This window comes from Antechinus flavipes, chromosome 1, assembly GCF_016432865.1.
Source record: "Antechinus flavipes isolate AdamAnt ecotype Samford, QLD, Australia chromosome 1, AdamAnt_v2, whole genome shotgun sequence".
NCBI classification, from domain to species: Eukaryota; Metazoa; Chordata; class Mammalia; order Dasyuromorphia; family Dasyuridae; genus Antechinus; species Antechinus flavipes.
In genome coordinates this window covers 679416149-679434447 of record NC_067398.1, presented here as the reverse complement: position 1 = coordinate 679434447, position 18299 = coordinate 679416149, and the positions used below count along the sequence as shown (strand labels likewise).

General features: G+C 45.4%; 1 protein-coding gene and 1 long non-coding RNA gene across 5 annotated transcripts; one reads left to right on the top strand and one right to left on the bottom strand.

Moving 5' to 3' along the window:
• The first annotated feature begins 1274 nt into the window (after window positions 1-1274).
• LOC127545303 (uncharacterized) lies at window positions 1275-11137 on the top strand. Of its 3 annotated transcripts, XR_007949629.1 has the most exons (3): window positions 1275-1515; window positions 9662-9868; window positions 10858-11137. It is a non-coding gene; the product is annotated as an uncharacterized LOC127545303 (long non-coding RNA). The 3 variants fall into 3 exon arrangements; XR_007949627.1 differs by lacking the exon at window positions 1275-1515 and having other exon boundaries at window positions 9471-9779; XR_007949628.1 differs by lacking the exon at window positions 1275-1515 and having other exon boundaries at window positions 9471-9868.
• On the bottom strand, window positions 1705-13793 carry ANGPTL4 (angiopoietin like 4). 2 transcript variants are annotated; one of them, XM_051972475.1, is made up of 7 exons: window positions 12609-13793; window positions 12112-12222; window positions 11808-11919; window positions 9176-9289; window positions 5495-5590; window positions 4918-5193; window positions 1705-2556 (listed from the first exon to the last, which is right to left on the bottom strand). In XM_051972475.1, the coding sequence occupies exons 1-7, from the start codon at window positions 13110-13112 to the stop codon at window positions 2378-2380; spliced, it is 1392 nt and encodes a 463-aa protein (XP_051828435.1). In that variant the 5' UTR covers window positions 13113-13793; the 3' UTR covers window positions 1705-2377. The 2 variants fall into 2 exon arrangements, with proteins under 2 accessions (XP_051828435.1, XP_051828434.1); XM_051972474.1 differs by having other exon boundaries at window positions 11808-11925; window positions 12609-13792.
• Window positions 13794-18299: the final 4506 nt, after the last annotated feature.

Here is an 18299-nt window from a genome sequence, read left to right as displayed (position 1 = left end):
CACTCACCCTCCCGTTGTTGACTGTCACCCAGAAACCCTACTTCTTCCTGCCATTATAGACAAATCACCTGACAAAGCTGACCATCTCATATACCTGCTTGCTTAGCCCCGTTCCCACTCTCACCCTCCTCCCATTCGGCCACTGCTCACTAGCCTCTCACATACTGGGCTGGCCGTCCTGACGCTCCCGCCCTCAGCCCCACTGGTCACTCAGTCCCTGGACATAACCACTCCTGTACTGTGATTCTGAGCTCGGAGATCCACCTTCCATATAGATGAGGTGGCAGTCAGTGGAGGGGGTGGGGGGCAGAGAAACATCACTGTATGGTAAAGAGCAAGCCCGTGTGTGGTATAAGCACAATACAGATTAGAGGAGAAAGGCAGTCTGGCAGTGGTAGGCGGGCTAGGTTTGAAGCTGGGAGCCTGCCTCCGCCATTTATGATCTATATGACCTCCGGCAGACCACTTGCCTTCTCCTCATCCTTTCCTCATCTGGGGGAGAGGGGAAGGGCTTTCTGCCTTTAAGTCTCTGACCCTGTTACTATTCAACACACGAAAGCGACTAAACAATCCCACTGCCATCGCAGAGACCTACGGGTCACCATTTAACCTTAACACAGACAGGTTCTACTCTTAAACCTGTCATGGACAGACAGGGGGTTCAGTGGATAGAAGACTGAACCTTGAGTATAGAAGACCTGAATTCAAATCTGACAAGCTCTGTCACCTTGGGCAAGGGTCACTGAACCTGTCTCACTTTCCTCACTTACAAATCAGAGACAACAAAATACTTACCTCCCAGGGTTGTCCCGAGAACAAAGTGAGATATTTGTAAAGCATCTTTCAAACCTTAAAGCTCTTGCTTGCTTAATATTTCATTAATTCTCCTGCCTCTCAGGAAGCGTAGAAAAGGGACCAGATAAGCAATGCTCACCCAGCTAAGTCTACCTAACCTAAAGTGCCTAAGCTACCTGTTTAGCTGAGATTCCAGACACCAAGCCTTTAAACAGAAGAATACACTGTGAAAAAGGCTAAAAAGGCAGCAAGATTTCCCTTCCTTCCTCAGTTCAGTGGGTCTGAAGTGGTGAGCACAGGGAGGACAGGCTAACCACGCCTTGTTTTCTGGAGACTGAGGGGACTCTAGCATATATATATATATATATACATATATATATATATCATACATTTTATATATATATATATATACACACACACACACACACACACACACACAAAACCATAAAACCTGCCCTGCTTCTCTTTTACAGTTGTTGATCTGCATAGTATAGTGAGTATTCACAGATAAGACCTGGCTGATTGACTGATTTCTCGAAGCCTGAAATATATCCAAAAAATACAAGACAAATAGACTCCAAAAATCAAGCTATATAAGGACCGGTCAAAAGACCTGGGGATATTTTGATTGGAGAAGATCTGGGTGTGGGATGAAAAGCAAAGACATACTTGAAGAACTGTGATGAGGAAAACCTTGTTCTGCATGGCTTTCCACAGGAGGTAAATTTCAATATATTATTATGTTAGTTGATATAAAAAACCTCCTCACTAGAAGAGCTGTGCAAAAAGAGGCCCCTTTAAAATGAAATGGTGAATTCTTCCTCCTTGAACTGGGTAAACACTTCTGGAGACTGATTGCACTACTGATTCCTATTTGGGATGAATTGATGAGACTTCTCAATCCTGAGATTCTTTCCTTCTTTTTATTACAAATAATCTGAAGGGGCCTGGTAATCCCAGCCAGACCCCGCAACCCAAAAGATAATAAATCTTTTTACAAGGCAGTTATTTACAAATTACCCTGACCCCTTGATAGGCCCCAGGGCTGGGCTTTGAAATAGAGACCCTCTGAGGGCACCATCCTAGATCCCCCAGCTTTTGGTCCCGTTATCCCGGTCCAGTCAATATGACTGAAGACATCTAAGCCAGACTCCTAGTCAGCCATGAGCCCAGAACCTGGGCTTCTTCCCCACTAGTCCAAGTCAGACGACCCAACCCCTTCTTTCCCTTGTGCATCAAACTCCTATACGTAACAGGAGGGACAAGGAGAGGGAAAGGCCCTGGTCATTAGTACCACTGGTAACCACAGGTTTACCCTCAGGAGGGCAATAGATTAAAGAAGGGGAAGAAAGGAGTGATCGCTCTCTTCAAGAGGGAAGGCCTGGAGTCCAAGGCTGGGCCTGCATCCTCTGTTATTCCTCCCTCAGGGAAGCATCTCTGTTAGTCCTGAGCGGGCCCAGGCTTTCGTCCTATTGTCATCGCGGATGTTGGGAAAAGGGAGGGAGAGAGTTCTCTTTTTGCATTTAGTCAGTCTTTGGCCCACTGAGCGCCGGCTCTTCTCTGTTAGCCCTGCAGCGCTAGGCTAGGACGCGGCCACCTCTGTGGGCTGGATCAGCATGGTGGTGGCCTGTAGAGGGTAGTAGCGTCCCCGCCAAGTCTTCCAGAAGATGCCCTGCTTCCTCTGGTGCCGCTGCCGGGGAAGGGAGTGAAAGTACTTCCCATTGAGGTTGGAATGGCCACAAGTACTGAACCACCAGCCCCCTGGAAACAAAAACAGGAGAGCAGTCAGGGAGGTGGGAGAGGGTCAAGGGCCAGGATCTGCCCTAGAGGGTGGGAGTTAAGCTCAAGGTGGCAGGCTGCATGGGGTGCAAGGAGGGGCAAGACAACTCAACAAGCACCAGAAGTCAGGAGCCAAGCTTGGGCTCTGTGCCCTGTTCTCTGCATGACCATGACCCGTTCTCATTCTCTCTCTCTGTCTCTGTCTCTTGTGTCTCTCTGACAGTCTCTCTCTCTCTCTCCCTCTGTCTCTCTCTTTCTGTCTCTGTCTCTGTCAATCTCTCTGTCTCTCTCTGTCTTTCTCTGTGTGTGTCTCTCTCTTTCTCTCTCTGTATGTGTCTCTCTTCTTCTGTCTCTCTCCCTCTGTCTCTCCTTCTGTCTCTCTTTCTGTCTCTCTCTCTGTCTCTCTCTGTCTTTCTCTGTGTGTGTCTCTCGCTTTCTCTCTCTCTCTCTCTGTCTCTCTCTCTCTCAGTCTCTCTTTCTGTCTCTGTCTCTGTCTCTCTCTCAATATCATCCTCCAAAATGAGCTGCATGGAATAGCAGGGAGAACGCCAGATCCAGAGCTACATTCAAATCCTGGCTGTGCTTCTCATTATCTGCGTGACCTGGAAAGTCCCTTAGCCTCAGCCAAGCCCATTTCTTTAACAATAAAATGGTGAGGGTTGGAGTAGATGATAGGTTTAGAGCTAAAACTGGGGGACCACCATCGAGTTCAGGCCCTCCTGCCAAGGGCCATTTGGATATTTATAACATCAATCGCGAGCCATACAAAATTATCTGTTGAAAATGTCAAGCCACAGTGGGGAGTGGTCGCACCTAGCTTTCGGCTCATCATCACCTGCCTCACCTTGGCAGGGACAGACCAGACGATTCTGTGGGCTTTATACGGCCCATGGGCCGGGCCTTCCCCATCTCCAATCTAGTCTGACAGATTTTACAGATGAGGAAATGGGGGTCCAGAGAGATGAGGTGGTTTTCCCAAGGTTACACAGAAAGTTAAGAGGAAGAGGCAAGATTTGAACTTAGGTCCTCTGACTCCAAACCTAGTGCTCTTTCCATTGTCAATACCACAGTGACCACTAGACTCTTCTTCAGCCTCATGATCAATGGTCAAGCTTTGTGGCACAGGGCAAACAGCCCTAGATCTGGAGTCCAAGGAATGAGACAAACCCTAGGTGCACTTATTAGCTGTTCAATCTCAAGCAAGTCACATCCCTTCTCTTGGCCCTTCATCTTCCTTCATTTGCAAAATGAGGGGTTGGACTAGATTATTATTAAAATTATCATTAAAGTCTCTTCTAATTCTAAATTCATGATCCTAGAATAATGGACTTGCAGAGTTTTCTTTCTATATGTTGAAAGTCACCTTTTTAGTTAAAGATATAAGTTCAATTATTGATGTGGTGTATAAAATGTGGAACTTGGAGGGATAAAGATCTGCATTCAAATCTGAGCTTAGCCTCATAGTAGCTGCATCATAACAAGGCAAAAAACTCTGTTTGCCTCAGTTCTCTCATTTGTAAAATGGAGGTAGAAATAGGATCTACCTTCCAGGGCTGTAGGAGAATAAAAGATAAGTATAAGAATTATTATGTAGTTATTTGTATGAACAGGATGGAAGGGGAGGGGAATTCTGCCCACCAAACCAGGTGATGTACCCCAGAATGTAATTCCAGGTAATGAGTGAGTGCATAGAGTGCCAGGCCTAGAGTCGGAAGGATTCATCTTCCTGAGTTCAAAATTGGCCTCAGATGCCTCCTAGCTGTGTGACCCTGCGCAAGTCACTTATGCCTCAGTTTCCTCATCTGTAAAATGAACTGGAGAAGGACATTGCAAGCCATTCTCTATCAAGAAAACTTCAAATAGGGTCACAAAGAGATATGACTGAAATGACTAAACAGCAACTCTTACACTTACACACACACACTGGTGTGGAGTTTGAGATTGAAACCAGAGTTTGATTACAGATAGGAGATCAGAAATGGGTTTGAAGCTCTATAGGGTTAGGGATTTGTTAATAGTTGGGGACTGAGTATGCTTTTATGGCTTTTAAGAAAGGAGAAAAAGTCTTAGAGCTGGATATGGAATTTTGTTTAAGATTAGAATGAACCCTAAATGAAGCTTAAATATAGGCTTTTTTTGAGCATGGATAAGAATTGGGGATTTGTGGATAGGGCAACAAATAGTATCATTAATTCAAGCATTGATTGAGTACCTAACTTTGCAACTGAGAGCCAGGAATGCTTTATGATAAAAGTTATTTAAGATTGTGTTTAGAAAATAAGTTTGGAGTAAGGGAGAGAATAGAGATTGAAATTAGGGTTAATTTGGAGATTTTCTACTTACCAGAGAGGTTCTTGGCACAGTTCAGGTCTGTCCTGAGGTCATGATCACGATCCCAAGTAGAGAAGGGTAAAGATAGTCCATCTTTTGTGGCTGGACCCAGCTCTCCAGCAACTGGCCCTGTGAGCTTCAAGCTATAGGCTGTATCCTCTCCTCCCAAGTGGAAAGGGATCTGGACAGACTGGGCATTGCCCTCCCAGTCTAACAGCTGCACAGCAAGACGACTTCCACGGTCTCCAGTGATATGATGAACCTTCTCCAGACCCAGCCAAAATTCCCCTGAATTCAGAAACAACAACTCAGCATGGGTTCAAATAACCAGAGAATACCCATTTTTGCTGCTACAGCGAGCTCCTTGGCTCTGCAGCATTATCAGACCCAGCATGTATGTGGAGAAGGTGGAGAAATGTGTAGGAAAAGGAGAAAAACACCAAGAGGCTTCTTGAATCCCCAACAGAAAAGGTCTAGCTTAGCACTGAGCGTTTGCCCGATCCTTTCTGGTTTTATAGACTTCCCTATCCCACTCCTCAATTGGTAATTTGTTCCCGTGGTTATCAATCTGTCCCCTGGAAATACCTACCATTAGGGTCTCCAAAGCCTGACTTGTAGGCCTCCCAAGGCTGGTTAAAGTCCACTGAACCATTCAGGCGTCTCTGGATCACTGTCCAGCCACCCTCTGCCAAAAGAAAATCTGATTATTAGGATTCCCCTATATAGCAAAGAACAAACACCACAGCTGGCCTAAGAAACCCAATATTTCTGGAAGGCTTCCATCGGAAGCCATAAGGTCATAGAATGGGGGCGGTAAAAAGCACCTTAAAGATCAGGCTCAATCTCTTCCTTCTGCTGGTGAGGAGAACTAAGGCCCAGGGATAGTGAGTGATTGGCAAGGCCACCTGAAGAATAAGTAGCAGCACCAGATCCAACCCTGTCTTCCAGTTTCAAATCTTGGACTTTTCCTATTCTACCATGAAATCTTATACAGTTTTCAAGGCTTATTATACTTAACTATCAAAGATTTTCCCAAGGCATAAGTTTCACTCTATCATTACTTAGTAATTCCAGGGATTCTCTATGACCTCAAATAAACTTAAAAATCCTTTATCTGACACAAGGAACTCATTACAACCTGGCCTTCTACTATCTTTTTAGTCTTCTTACAGATTGCTCTCTCATTCACTCTCAGTAAAGGCACACTGGCCTATTTGCTGTCCCTTACATATGGCACTCCATCTCTCTCACCTCATCTCTGACTCAGAATCCCTGGCTTCCCAGGCTACCCATTTTATGACAGGTGAATGACCCAGGTACAGAACTGGACATAGCCAATGTGAGAATTTGTTTGGATGAACTTCACAAATATGTTACTATTAGACAGTCAGCTTCTATGTTAGACACAGGTCAAAGTGCTGAGGAACACAAAGAGAGATAAAGGGCAATCCCTTCTCTCCAGGACCTCAAAGTCTAAGGAGGGAGAGCACATGCAGATAACTATATACAAATATAGAGGATAGACTGGGGGAGTGGTATTAAAAGGAAACCACTAAGATTAAAGAGGACTGTGGAACATCTTTTTGCAGAAAAGAATTTTAGCTAAAACTTGAAAAAGCCAGGAAGCAAAGAGATAAAGACAAGTAAAATGTTTCAGGATGGAAGACAGCTAATGAAAACATGTGAAATCAGACAATGGAGTAGCAAGTGGGAAGAACAGCAAAGAAGCAGTGTCATGGATTGCAGATGAGTGGAAAGGATTAAAGATTAAGAAGTTATGAAAGGGTAGAAAAGGGCCACTATAAAGGGCTCTCCAAGTCCAACAGAGAATTTTATATTTGATCCTGGTAATAGCGAACCTTGAAATTTATTGATTAAGAAGGGTGATGATATGGTCAAGCCCATATTTTAAGGAAGATCAATTTGACAGCTTAGTGGAAATGACTAGAGATGGAGGGTGGGAAGGAGACCAAACAGAAGGCTGTAAACCAAGTATGAGGTGAGAAAAAGTCTGTACCAGAATGATTTCACATTGAGAGGTGTAGTCAAAGTAGAAACAAAAGAATTTGATGAAATATTGGAGATGAGGGGTAAGAGAGGAGTCAAGGATGATACTTAGGTGGTGAACCTGAGTGACTGGGAAGACGGCGGTATTCTACAGTTATAGGGAAGTTTGGAAGATGGAAAGGTTTGGGAGAAAAGATAATTGAGTTCAATTTTAGAAATGATAAGTTTAAGAAATCTATAGGATATACAGCTCAAGATAGCTCATAGAAATTAGGACCAAATGTATTTAAAAAATCATTTCCAAAGAGATAATAATTGAAACATAGGAACTGACAAGCTCATCAAATGAAATAATACAGAGGGAGAAAAGAAAGGGACTCATGATAGAGCCTTTGATAGTCTCTTTCAGTTAGTGGAAGTAACTAAGATGAATATCCTATAAAGGGGATCAAAGAGGAGTAATCAGATAGTAAGATCAGAAGAGATCAGTGTCATGAGAACTTGGAGAGAGAGGATCTTCAAGGAGAAGAGGCTGATGGACAGTGTTGAAGCTGGAGAGAGGTCAAGAAGAATGAGGATTCAGAAAAGTCTATTAGATTTAGCAATTAAGAGGTTAGTAACTTAGTAATTAGTAACTAGCATTAGTAACTTTAGAGAGAGTAGTTTCAGGTGAATGATGGGATCAGAAGGCAGACTGCAAAGAATTAAGGGAAGGAAAGGAAATGGAGATACCTATTGTAGATGGTCCTCTTGAGCGAGTCTAGCACAAAAAGAAGGTAAAATAGAGGATTATAATTATCAGGGATAAAACAAGGTGGGAGCATATTTTTCTCCCCTCCAGCCCAGTTTGGGAAAGAGAGGGAGAGAAATAAGAAAGGAGAGGAGAAAGAGGAGGAAGGAGTGAAAGAGAAGAGAAAAAAAAAAGACAGAGAAAAAGAGTGAGTTAAGGCTGCTACCCCAAAAAAGGAAAGAAAAGGGTCATTGAAACATTTAAAAACTGAACGGGGCAGCTAGGTGGTATAGTGGATAGATCACTGGCTGTGGAATTAGGAGGATCTGAGTTAAATATGACCTCAGACAAGGACTAGCTATATAACCTAGGTAAGTCACAATTCCAATTGTCTCTAAAAAAGAAAAGAAAAGAAAAAAAGAAAGAAAAGATGATCAGAAAAAGGCCAGAAGGAAACACAGACCAACAGGACTTTGAAATTATATGTTGAATTTGTTATATACTTAAAAGCAAACTGTACAAAAATGGAAATTCGCAGTATTATGTCCAATACACCTTTTCTATCTTCCTATGTAAAACACCCTTATATGAAAATGTTTTTACTTGGTCTTGAAGTATAGAATGAAAAAAAAGAATGAAAACCTTTTCTTCTGAAGCTTTTTCTGATCCTCTCTAGAAGCTAATGTTTTTCCCCTGTAGTTACTTTGGGTGTATTTTGCTATCATGTTTGTACCTGCTCTCTCCCAGTCCCTCCTTCCTTCTCCTACTCTCTTCTTCTTCTTTTCTCTCTCTCTCTTATGTGTGTGTGTGTGTGTGTGTGTGTGTGTGTGTGTATGCATGCATGCTAACTTCCCCATTAAAATTCAAGCTCCTTAAGGGTCTGGCCTTTCAATTTTAGGCATTATATCCCCAGCATTTAGCACAGGCATAGTACACATAGTAGGTGCTTAATAAATGATTACAGATTAATTGAGAGAGATATAGCAGAGATTCAAAGAATGTACAGCCTCAAAGACTTGCCATCTCCTTGCCTAAATGTAAAGTACATTTATTCTGGAAGCTGAGACTCTCTAGCTCTGTTAGACAATATAAACCACAGAAATGGAGAAGTTTAGCAGATGGAGCATAGGGTTCTCTTACACATTCCCCAGAGAGTTAAGCAATGGGAGAGGAGTCAGTTTCTGAAATCCCTCCAGCTAACTGATTGCCACCTTAAAACCTTCTTGACTACTTTCAAATCAGGCTACAGGGATAATACTCTTTTATTCCCTTCCATGGTAACATTTCAATGAGCTTAAAAATGAAGTCATAGGGACAACAGAATTCACTTTGCTAAGGAGAACACAGCAGGCGGAGTGAAAGTTAGACCTATTTTCCCAAGGGGCCTTAAAATGTGAGCTCCTTGAGGGCCAGGACCACATTTTTCCCTAACCAAGTATCCTCGCTCTAAGCACAATGCCAGGCACAGCATAAAACCCTTAAAATGCTTGTTGAAAGACTGTCCGGGCCCCTCCGCTAGACCCACTGTCATACCTGGAGTCATCTTGCAGTTCACCAGGAAAGGTAAGGACCCTTGAGGCTGAATTTGGAAGAGTCCACTCTGGCGTTCTCCATCCAGAAAGAGTTGATGGCAATCCTGGGGCAGCTCTGTAAGAGAGAGATGGCCATGGAAATGAGAGAAAAGGACTGCAGGTGGTCCTCAATCTACTCCCTACGCAATCAGGCAGAGGAACTTTACATGCATACATACATACATACATACATATATTTCCCGCCCACCCCCACCCCCACCCCCCCAAAAAAAGGGAAATAGGTTAGGGGTCAATTCCAAAACTCTAAAGAATGGCTTCTTTCCTGGGTTATAATTAGGTCTTCCCACTTGACTAAGCTGAGGGCAATAAGCCATGGATCTCTGCCTTCCCTCCTCACTCCCTCCCCTTCAGCCAAATACACACATATTCTTTGTCTGGGGATGTGTGTAGAAGGGCAGCATCAGAGATTTTTTTTTTCCTTTCCTAGGGCCCATTTGCCCAACTAAGGAGTGATTCACACCAGAGCCTTTCCAGACAGGAGGGTTTCATGTGGGAGAGAGAACAAGGGGGCCCCAGGGCCTGAAGTGTGTGATGTCTGTCCGCAGGTGGGTGTAAAGACAAACTTGGCCAACTTTATGGTTTTTCTTGGACTGTCCTGGACCCGGGCCCTATCGATGCCCTCACCTCGCTAAAGGTAGAAGTGACCCTACTGAAACCCTCCCGACCCCTCTTCTGGGGTTGGACCTTATTTTCTCCCCCATATATCCCAGTAGGACCCCAATAGGGTGAGGGTAGCTAGGGAATGTTAGAAGGGAAGACAGAATCTGGCAGGCCCTGGGAGTAGGGGAAAGGTCAGGAGGGGGATGGGACTGGAAGGACTGAAGTTATTGAAGGACAGTGTCTAGAGGGGGAGGAAGAGTGTTTAGGAAAGAGTGATAGAAGGATTTCCTGGCGGTTCCCCTTTCCCCTACTTTCCTCTCTTCCAATCCCTGTGGCTCACAGCCAAACTCCCAATCTGGCCTTGATTACAACCAGAATGTTTGTCTCCAACAAGTTCTGAACTTTCCCCTACTTGGCGCCTACTCTAGGCGAAACAAGACCCTGTCTCCCCAAGCTCTCCCAGTTTCCCTCTCTCCTGCCCCCTCCCCATTCCTCCTTCTCCTGTTCCCTAGCCCAGGCCACTCAGTTCTCCTCAACAGAGTCACCCCTTCCTCCAGCCCTAGCTTTGACTAATAGATCCTTCCCAGGAACCCTCTACAGAGTGGGTAGGGGCCACTCAGTTCTCCCAGCCAAGGGAGATCTTGGGGCAGGAGAAGCCTGAGACCCTGGGAAGAGTGATTTAGATCTGCCTCCTTGGTCCACCAGCAGCCTTGGTCCCAGGATAGGAGAAACCAACAGGTGACAACCAGAACCGTAGGGAGTCACCAAGAATTGCTTCAGGCTAAGTGAAGGGCGAGACAACTTTCTCCCAGTTGGAAGTCAGCTTTAAAATACATGCGCATCATATATGTGTGAGATACAGGATAATTGTATTAAAGAAGGAGAATGCATGAGGAGCAAGATGGCATTTGTGACAGATGCGACTGGGTGTTTGTGTGACTGAGGACCCTGAGGAAGTTTCAATCACCCTCTCCAGCCTTTTATCTTATGTCTCTCTATTTCTTATTCTTCCTATTTTCCCAGGAGCTCATGCTGGACCAATCTTCCTAGGAAGTGATCATGTCACTCAAAACCTACAGTGGTGCCCCACTGCCTTCTAGATCAAATCTGAACTTAACCTGACCTACAATAGGTCTCCCTGAACCTTCTCCCCGTTATTCCCCTCTGCAACACTTTTCTACTCCAGCTGGGCTGTGGCAATTTCTTCCCATCAATCCCTTGAAAACCTCATCCAAAAAGACTTAACCAGTTTATTGATCACTTCTCAATTTGTATTCAACAAAAGTCTATGTGGTTGGAATCACTCCCCGGCTGTTCTGTATTCATTGCTGCTTGAAAAGACACTCAGGGAAGAAAAATAAGCCTTTTTTTCTCTTAAGGCATGACCTTGGACACACAATGGACTCTCAGTAAAAACTAGGTAAATGGAAATAAAGAGATGTAGAGTTCCTACTGGGACTAAGTATACTTAATTAGAAGAAAGGCAGAACAGAAAGCTGCCTTAGTTTTCCTCCTTGATTAGAGGAAAGGACTGGGAGCAGCTGTTTAGGTGGGGTAGGACTAGGCAAGAGAAGTATCCAGAACTAGTACTTTTCAATGAGGATATTCTGCAGATCTTAGGTAACAGGGCAGGTGGATGTCTTCCTCACAAGGGAAGCAAAGATTCTCCAGGACTGGCTAAAGGTAAGTCTAGGAGCGTAAATGCCCTTAGAGATAGGGAGAACTCTCCATCCTCTCTGCTTTCACCTTGGGGTAGCTCTACCTAACCCAATTCAGAGTCCTGGCTGCGTCCCATTTATTGACTGAACCAATCACCTTTCTGTCTTGTCGCCCAAATCCTGATATTTCTTCCTAACCAGTGCAAATTGAAAAGCCATCGGCAGGGAGGAGAGGAATATGTGTGTGTAAAGGGAAAAACTGAGACTGGCAGAGGAGGTGGAGGAGCTGGGAGTCGCATGAGATCCAGGACTTACTAGGCTTGTCACTGCTGTTGGGGACAGGATGAATGTGTCGGGCCATCTTCTGGGCATTCTTCTTTCCCATAGGCCTTAGTGGTATCTGTCCCAGCTGCAAAGGAGCCAGACCCTGGAGTTGCAGACAGAAGAGAAGAGGTTAACAAGTAGGTCCAGGATGAGAAGAAATGGTTGAGGGAGAGTGAGGGTGGGCTCAGAGCCCTGTATGAAAAATCACACTTCTCCTGTATGAGAAAAAAGCTTCTGAGGACTGTCTTTACCCCTAAGGACCCTGCCTCGGGTTCTAGTCTGCTCAGGAGCCTACCTTGCTCTGCAGCCTTTGAATCTTCAGGTTCTGCTTTTCCAGGTGCTGTTGTTGCTGGGCCACTTTCTGAAACAATTCCTCAATTCTGCTGTTCTGAGCTCGCAGTTGGGTCTGGGGTCATGAAAAAAAAGGAAATAGATTCATGGGGTCAGTTGGAGTCGGAGAGAAATCTCTCTTGCGGCTTGAGGGCAAATGGGACCCCTGGCCAGGGAGGATTGAAGGGGCAAAGCAGAAGGAAATCTGGGGGAGCAACCTGACTGCGAAGGGTCGGAAGCGTGGGAGACAGCAGGAGCAGATTGGAGGAGACGGAGAAGGGGTTGAAGGGGTAAAAGAGGGACTCTGAGGGGTAGAGCTATCAGAGAGCTCGACCTGAAAGTCTAGGAGACCACAAGTAGGCTAAAATGAAGTGCAGAAAGGACCGTGGGAGGATGTCTAAAGGAAGATGCAGCAGCCTCGGAGGGAAAGCCTGGTGAGAAGACGGAGCGAGCAGCTCTTACCTGCAGGCTGCTCACAGCTCTCCAGGCGGCCCCCCCAGTGCTGCTCTCCGCAGCCTGGCCATCCTTCGCTTCCAGCGGCTGGAGCTCGCTCTCCGGTTGGGCCGCGTCTTTCGGCTCCAAGTGGCTGTCCGTGCCTTGCGCGGTCAAGTTCGCCCGGCTCTCCTCGGGGCTCTGCGGCTGGCTGCCCTCGGAGCTGTGACGGGCGCGGCGCTGAGGGTCGTCGCAGGCGGGATCCCGGGCTTGGAGACGGCGGTAGATGTCGTTCACCTGGCCCTCCGTCCGCTCCACGTGCTCCCGAAGCCCGTGTCCGAGCTGCAGGAGACCGTGAGCGATCACGTTCACCTCGTCCCACGAGGCATACTTGGCCTCCGGCCCGGCGTGGGGCCCTCGGAGCTCGGGGGGCCCGGGACGGACTTCGCTGCGGCCGGCAGCGGCTGCGCCCAGCAGCCCCGCCGTGGCGGCGCAGAGCACCAGCGCAGCGCCTGTACTGGGGGCACAGCGCATCTTTCCACTGACGGGGTCTGGGACCCGAGAGGACGGCCTGGGCGCTGTAGCGGGGATGGAGGGCTCGGGATCCCGCAGCTGGGAAGGAGGACTCGGGATCCCGCAGCTGGGAAGGAGGACTCGGGATCCCGCAGCTGGGACGGAGGACTCGGGATCCCGCAGCTGGGACGGAGGACTCGGGATCCCGCAGCTGGGAAGGAGGACTCGGGATCCCGCAGCTGGGACGGAGGACTCGGGATCCCGCAGCTGGGATGGAGGACTCGGGATCCCGCTCTCTTTAGTCTCAGGTGCGCCCAGGTCCCGTCCCGTACAGCGGCTGTCCACTCACTGGAGGAGCCCCATTTTTATGAGCGGCGGCCAGGCCCTAGGGGACAGGGGGGTGTGTCCTGGAGCGGGGCGGGGCTCAGGTTTCCAGCTTCAAAGGGACCAGCCGAAGGCCCCCCCCCCCAATACCCTCCCTCTTCTGGGAGATGGCGAGGGATTCGCAGCTCCTCCCCCTAGTTGAGATGCTGGGACTCCTGGCTATACCCCAGACCTCCTAGGAAGGATCGAGGAACCAGGAGGCTAATGTTCCTCCACCCCTCGGAAAAAGTGCCTCCCCCGGGGTGGAGATGCTTGGCATTGGCCGAATCTTCCTCCAGGCCCAGGGACTCAAATACCAGAGCTCCTTTCCCTCCCCCACCCCCACCTGGGCTGGCTCCTTCCCTCTAGCTTGGGAGGCAGATGTGCAGTCCTGGCAGCCCAGCGAAGTAGGGGAAAGGTCACTGCTGTCTAAGCCTTACGTCAGCCACAGGGAGGGACTACCCCCATCCCCAAAGCCGTAACTTGGAAGCAGCTGACTCGGGAAGTTTGAGGGAAGGACCAAAGGGGCTGGCCCTGAGGCTGACTCAGTCCTAGCCTACGTGCCCCAGACCCTGTACCAGAACCAAAGGCCAAAGTTTGGGCTTGATTTAATTCGATCAAGCCTGACAAAGAGACCTACTGTGTGCAGAACACGTAAAGAAGGGCACATATTGCCATCTCTAATAACAATAAACTTAATTTCTGTAGTATTTAGAGAGGGCTTTCTTCAACAACGCCGGAAATGGTGTAGCACTAGTATTATTGATCCCATTTTTGTAGTTAAAGAAATCGAAATTAGGGGGACATAACTTGCTCAGGATCACGCAATTTGTAAATGGCAAGAGTCAGTACTAGGTATTCTGACCCCAAGTCCACTAAAGAAAAGAACGATAAATTGTGTCCATAAAATGTACCGTGAACAAAACCATCATTCTTTGAGGCGATATTATGAATCCTCATTTTACAGATGAGGAAATCAAGTGCCAGAGAAGAGAAGTGCTTTCCCTTATGGGATCTGGCAAGTCAGTAGCCAGCGCCAAGCTGGGGCCTCCTGGACTCTACTAGCCATCAGACAATCACTTGCTAGGTACCAGCCTCTTTTACAGAGAGTGAAACTGAGGTCCCCAGAAAGGGACATGTTTTCTCTTCAATGAAAGGGAGTTATTCAGAAATGGAATTAGAGGCCAGGTCTCTAAACCCAAGACTTCCTCCATAGATGGACACAGATGAAAAGATTTGAAGTATGAACCTCCTGGAAAAGACTGAAAGGGAAAAGCAGTAAGCTCAGAAAAGATCTGAAAAGGCAGAGTGACTGAGAAGAGCTCCTTAAACAATGACTTTATCCAGAGTAAGTACCCAGGACTGAGTGGCCCATGGTAAGGGGGAAATAGGTCGCAGCAATGGCACCTCTAATCCAAATTGTCTGGGAAATGGAGAAATCATAAAGCACATCTAGACTACCCCAAAGTCATGCTCAGGTCTTTCTGGGAAAGGCTCCGAAAATGGCCCAAGTGTCAAAAGAGAGTAGGTAGGTGGAGTTCTGTTACTTTCTCTCCTCTGCCAGCCTCCATCTCCTGGGACAGCCTCAGTAAATATTTCATCCATAAATCTAAACCAGAATCCCCACTCACATGTTGCTCTGTCCACTGGTTTGGTGCTAGGATCCACCACAATCTAGGATTGAGCTTGCTGGTGTTTGCTCACCTTGATTGCCCCCCTCTCAGCTTTGGGCTCCGTCTTTAGAGGTCCCAGGGTTGTGCCCTCCTGACATTCTGCCCCCCCCACACTTCGTGCCCAACCTTAGGAGGGAATTCGTGCCCGGTTCCTGAGGGCTGTGACACAATGACCTCATTTGTTTTGGGATGAGGGAGGACATTGGATTCCCTCCCACATGTTTTTCCAGTGACATTCTGTTGTCCTCCCTGTCCTGAGTCTGGGCCAAGGGGAAGGCCTGGCCTGGCCTGGCACTGGGGCCAGAGGAGAAGGCGGAGTGCCAACAGCCACAGCTTTTGGCCTTGCCTTCTTTCTCACCCACATCTTCCCAGCAGCTGGTGAAAGTTCAACTTCACAGCAACTTCACAGAACGGGAGGAAGATGTTGGGAGGGGAAAGTTTTGAGGGGATAAGGAGATAATACCAGGAGAGGAGAATGTGAAGATGGGAGATGGACTGGGGGGGTCACAGATCAGAGAGCGTACACTCCAACCTATTCATTGTACAGATGAAAAATTTGATTGAGGATGTAGAAAGCACCAGAACAGAAGAAGTTGCTGATTCAGAGGGAGGAGAAATTCTAAACTAAGGATGTGGGTTCCCACTGTTGAAAGAAAAAGAGGGAGAAAGTAAAAGTTTTTCTTCTTCAGCTTTCTCTGTGGGTGGGAGCCTTCCTGTCTTATCTCTTTTCCTTAGAAAGATGCTGGTGTGGTAACAAAGCATTCTCTCCCTGCCCCCGCATCCCCTTCTCCGGATCTGGGGTCAGAAAGTCTTTCTACAGGGAGACAGAGTCTGATGAGGTTCACCTCAGAAATACTTCATTCTTTATCCCTCTTCATCCTTTTCTTCCAGCCCAGGTCCTGGCTTTCCATGATTTTCTGCATGGTTTCCTCTGGTTACCCTTCTGCTGCTTCCCCAATGTATGCTCTTACTTTGAGGCAGAACAGCCCATACGTCCTTACTTTCTGGCATCTTTAAGGAACCCTTTAACCCCCTCCCACTTTGATCCCAGGCCATGCCAAATTTTCTCCCACTTCTCATCCTCCTCTCAATGGAACATTTGGGTTATACTCTTCTTAACCTTGGCTGATCATTCCAGTCCCTCTAGTCTTATCTCAAGTCTGGTCATTTGTTAAAATGTCACCATTATTTATCATCTCTCTAATTTCAAATAAAAACTTTAAATCCTAACTCCAATGCTACATGATCCAGGAATTAATCAATCCAACAAACATTCATTAATACCTGTGTGAAAAATACTGTGTGAGGCACAGGGGAGACAAAAACATAGACACACATAGGCACACACAGACACATAGACACACACACATAGACACAGGCCCACACATCAGTCTCTGCCCTCAAAGAGTTGCAAACAATGTTACTCATAAATAGATATGAAAAATATACATGAAATATATTGTGATTATAATGAGTGAAGTGTTGTTTTCAGAACCTGAAAGGCCTAAGTTTAAGTCTGTTATACATCCTGGCTGTGTAATCCTGGGAAACTAGCTTAAGCAATTTTCTATGACTAAGTTATAGAGTATTTGTAAAATTGCATTGGAAAAGGGAATTGCTATTTAGAAACTTCCTATACCGTTAAATCACAGATCTAAAAAAAAAAAAAAAAAAAAAAAGCAAGATTTTTTTTTTTTTTTGTGGGTGGAAGAAATAGAATCAAGAGTATAAGAAGACAAGGAGAAAGATCACCTCTTCATTTTAAGACAGGCTGTGAAAAAAAAATCTAAATCTAAAACATAGACACTACCACCACCACCAAAAAAAAAAAAAAAAAAAACAACAACCAAAGACCCCAAGAAAAAAATAAAGAAATGCCCATCAATTGAGGAATGGCTGAATAAGTTATGGTATTTGAATGTAATGGCACGTTATTGTCCTCTAAAAATGATAAGTGAGCTAATTTCAGGAAAGTCTGGAAAGACTTACATGAACTGTTGCTGAGTGAAATGAGCAGAAACAGGTGAATATTGTACACAAATTATGTGATAATCATCTGTGAAGGACTTGGCTTTTCTCAACAATGAGGTAATTCAAGGCAATTTCTATAGACTTGTGATGGAAAATGCTATCTGCAACCAGAGCTATTGAAACTGAATGTGGATTGAAGCATAGTATTTTCACCTCTTTTTTGTTTGTTTTTTCCTCTAGTGTTTTTTTCCCCCTTTTGGTTTGATTTTTCTTACATAGCATGACAAATATGGAAATATGTTTAAAAGTATTGCATGTATTTAATTTATATCAGATTGTTTGCCGCTTTAGGGAAGGGGAATAAGGTGAGGAAAGGAAAAAAATTTGGAATACAAAATTTTAGAAGAATGAATGTTGAAAACTATTTTATATGTATTTGGAAAAATAAAATACTATTGAGAAAAAGTAAAGTAAAAAAATATGCTTCAATCTCTATTCACACACCAATAGTTCTTACTCTGGTATGAATAGCATCTTTCATAATAAATCCTTCATGGTTGTCTTGGATTATTGTATTTCTAGGAGTAAACAAGTCATCCACAGGCTGTTATTTTGTACATAATATATTTCACTTTGTATCATGTAAATATCTCTAGGTTTTTCAGAGAGCATCCTGCTCATCAATTCTTGTAGTAAAGTAGTATTCCATCATAATCTCATATGACCAATTTGTTCAGTCATTCCCCAGTTGACAGGAATCCCCTTAATTTCCAATTCTTTGCCACCAGAAAAGAGCTGATATAAATATTTTTAACATGTGAATTCTTTCCCTCCTCTTTTTAAAAAAAAATCTTTTGGAATTCATATCTAGTAATGGTATTGCTAAGTCAAATTTTATGGTTTTATAGCCCTCTGGGCATAGATACAAATTGCCCTACAGAATGGTTGGATCAGTTCACAATTCCACCAACAGTGCATCCCTGTTTTATTTTTTCCCATAGCCTCTCCAACATTTGTCATTTCCCTTTTCTGTCTTATTAGCCAATCTAATAAGAATGAGGTGATACTCAAAATGGTTTTAACCTGCATTTCTCCATCACTATTGAGTTAGAGCATTTTTTCATATGACTATAGAGAAGTTTGATTACTTTGTATGAATATTGTTCATATCTTTTGATCATTTATCAATTAGGAAATGGTT

Excerpts from the sequence above, each read along its gene's own strand:
- ANGPTL4 (XM_051972474.1), bottom strand. The coding sequence starts at position 13,112 with ATGCGCTGTGCCCCCAGTACAGGCGCTGCGCTGGTGCTCTGCGCCGCC. Across the intron at positions 12,223-12,608 it reads GAGCTGTGAGCAGCCTGCAG|ACCCAACTGCGAGCTCAGAA; the intron begins GTAAGAGCTGCT and ends TCATGACCCCAG. Across the intron at positions 2,557-4,917 it reads CTGTGCCAAGAACCTCTCTG|GGGGCTGGTGGTTCAGTACT; the intron begins GTAAGTAGAAAA and ends TTTTGTTTCCAG.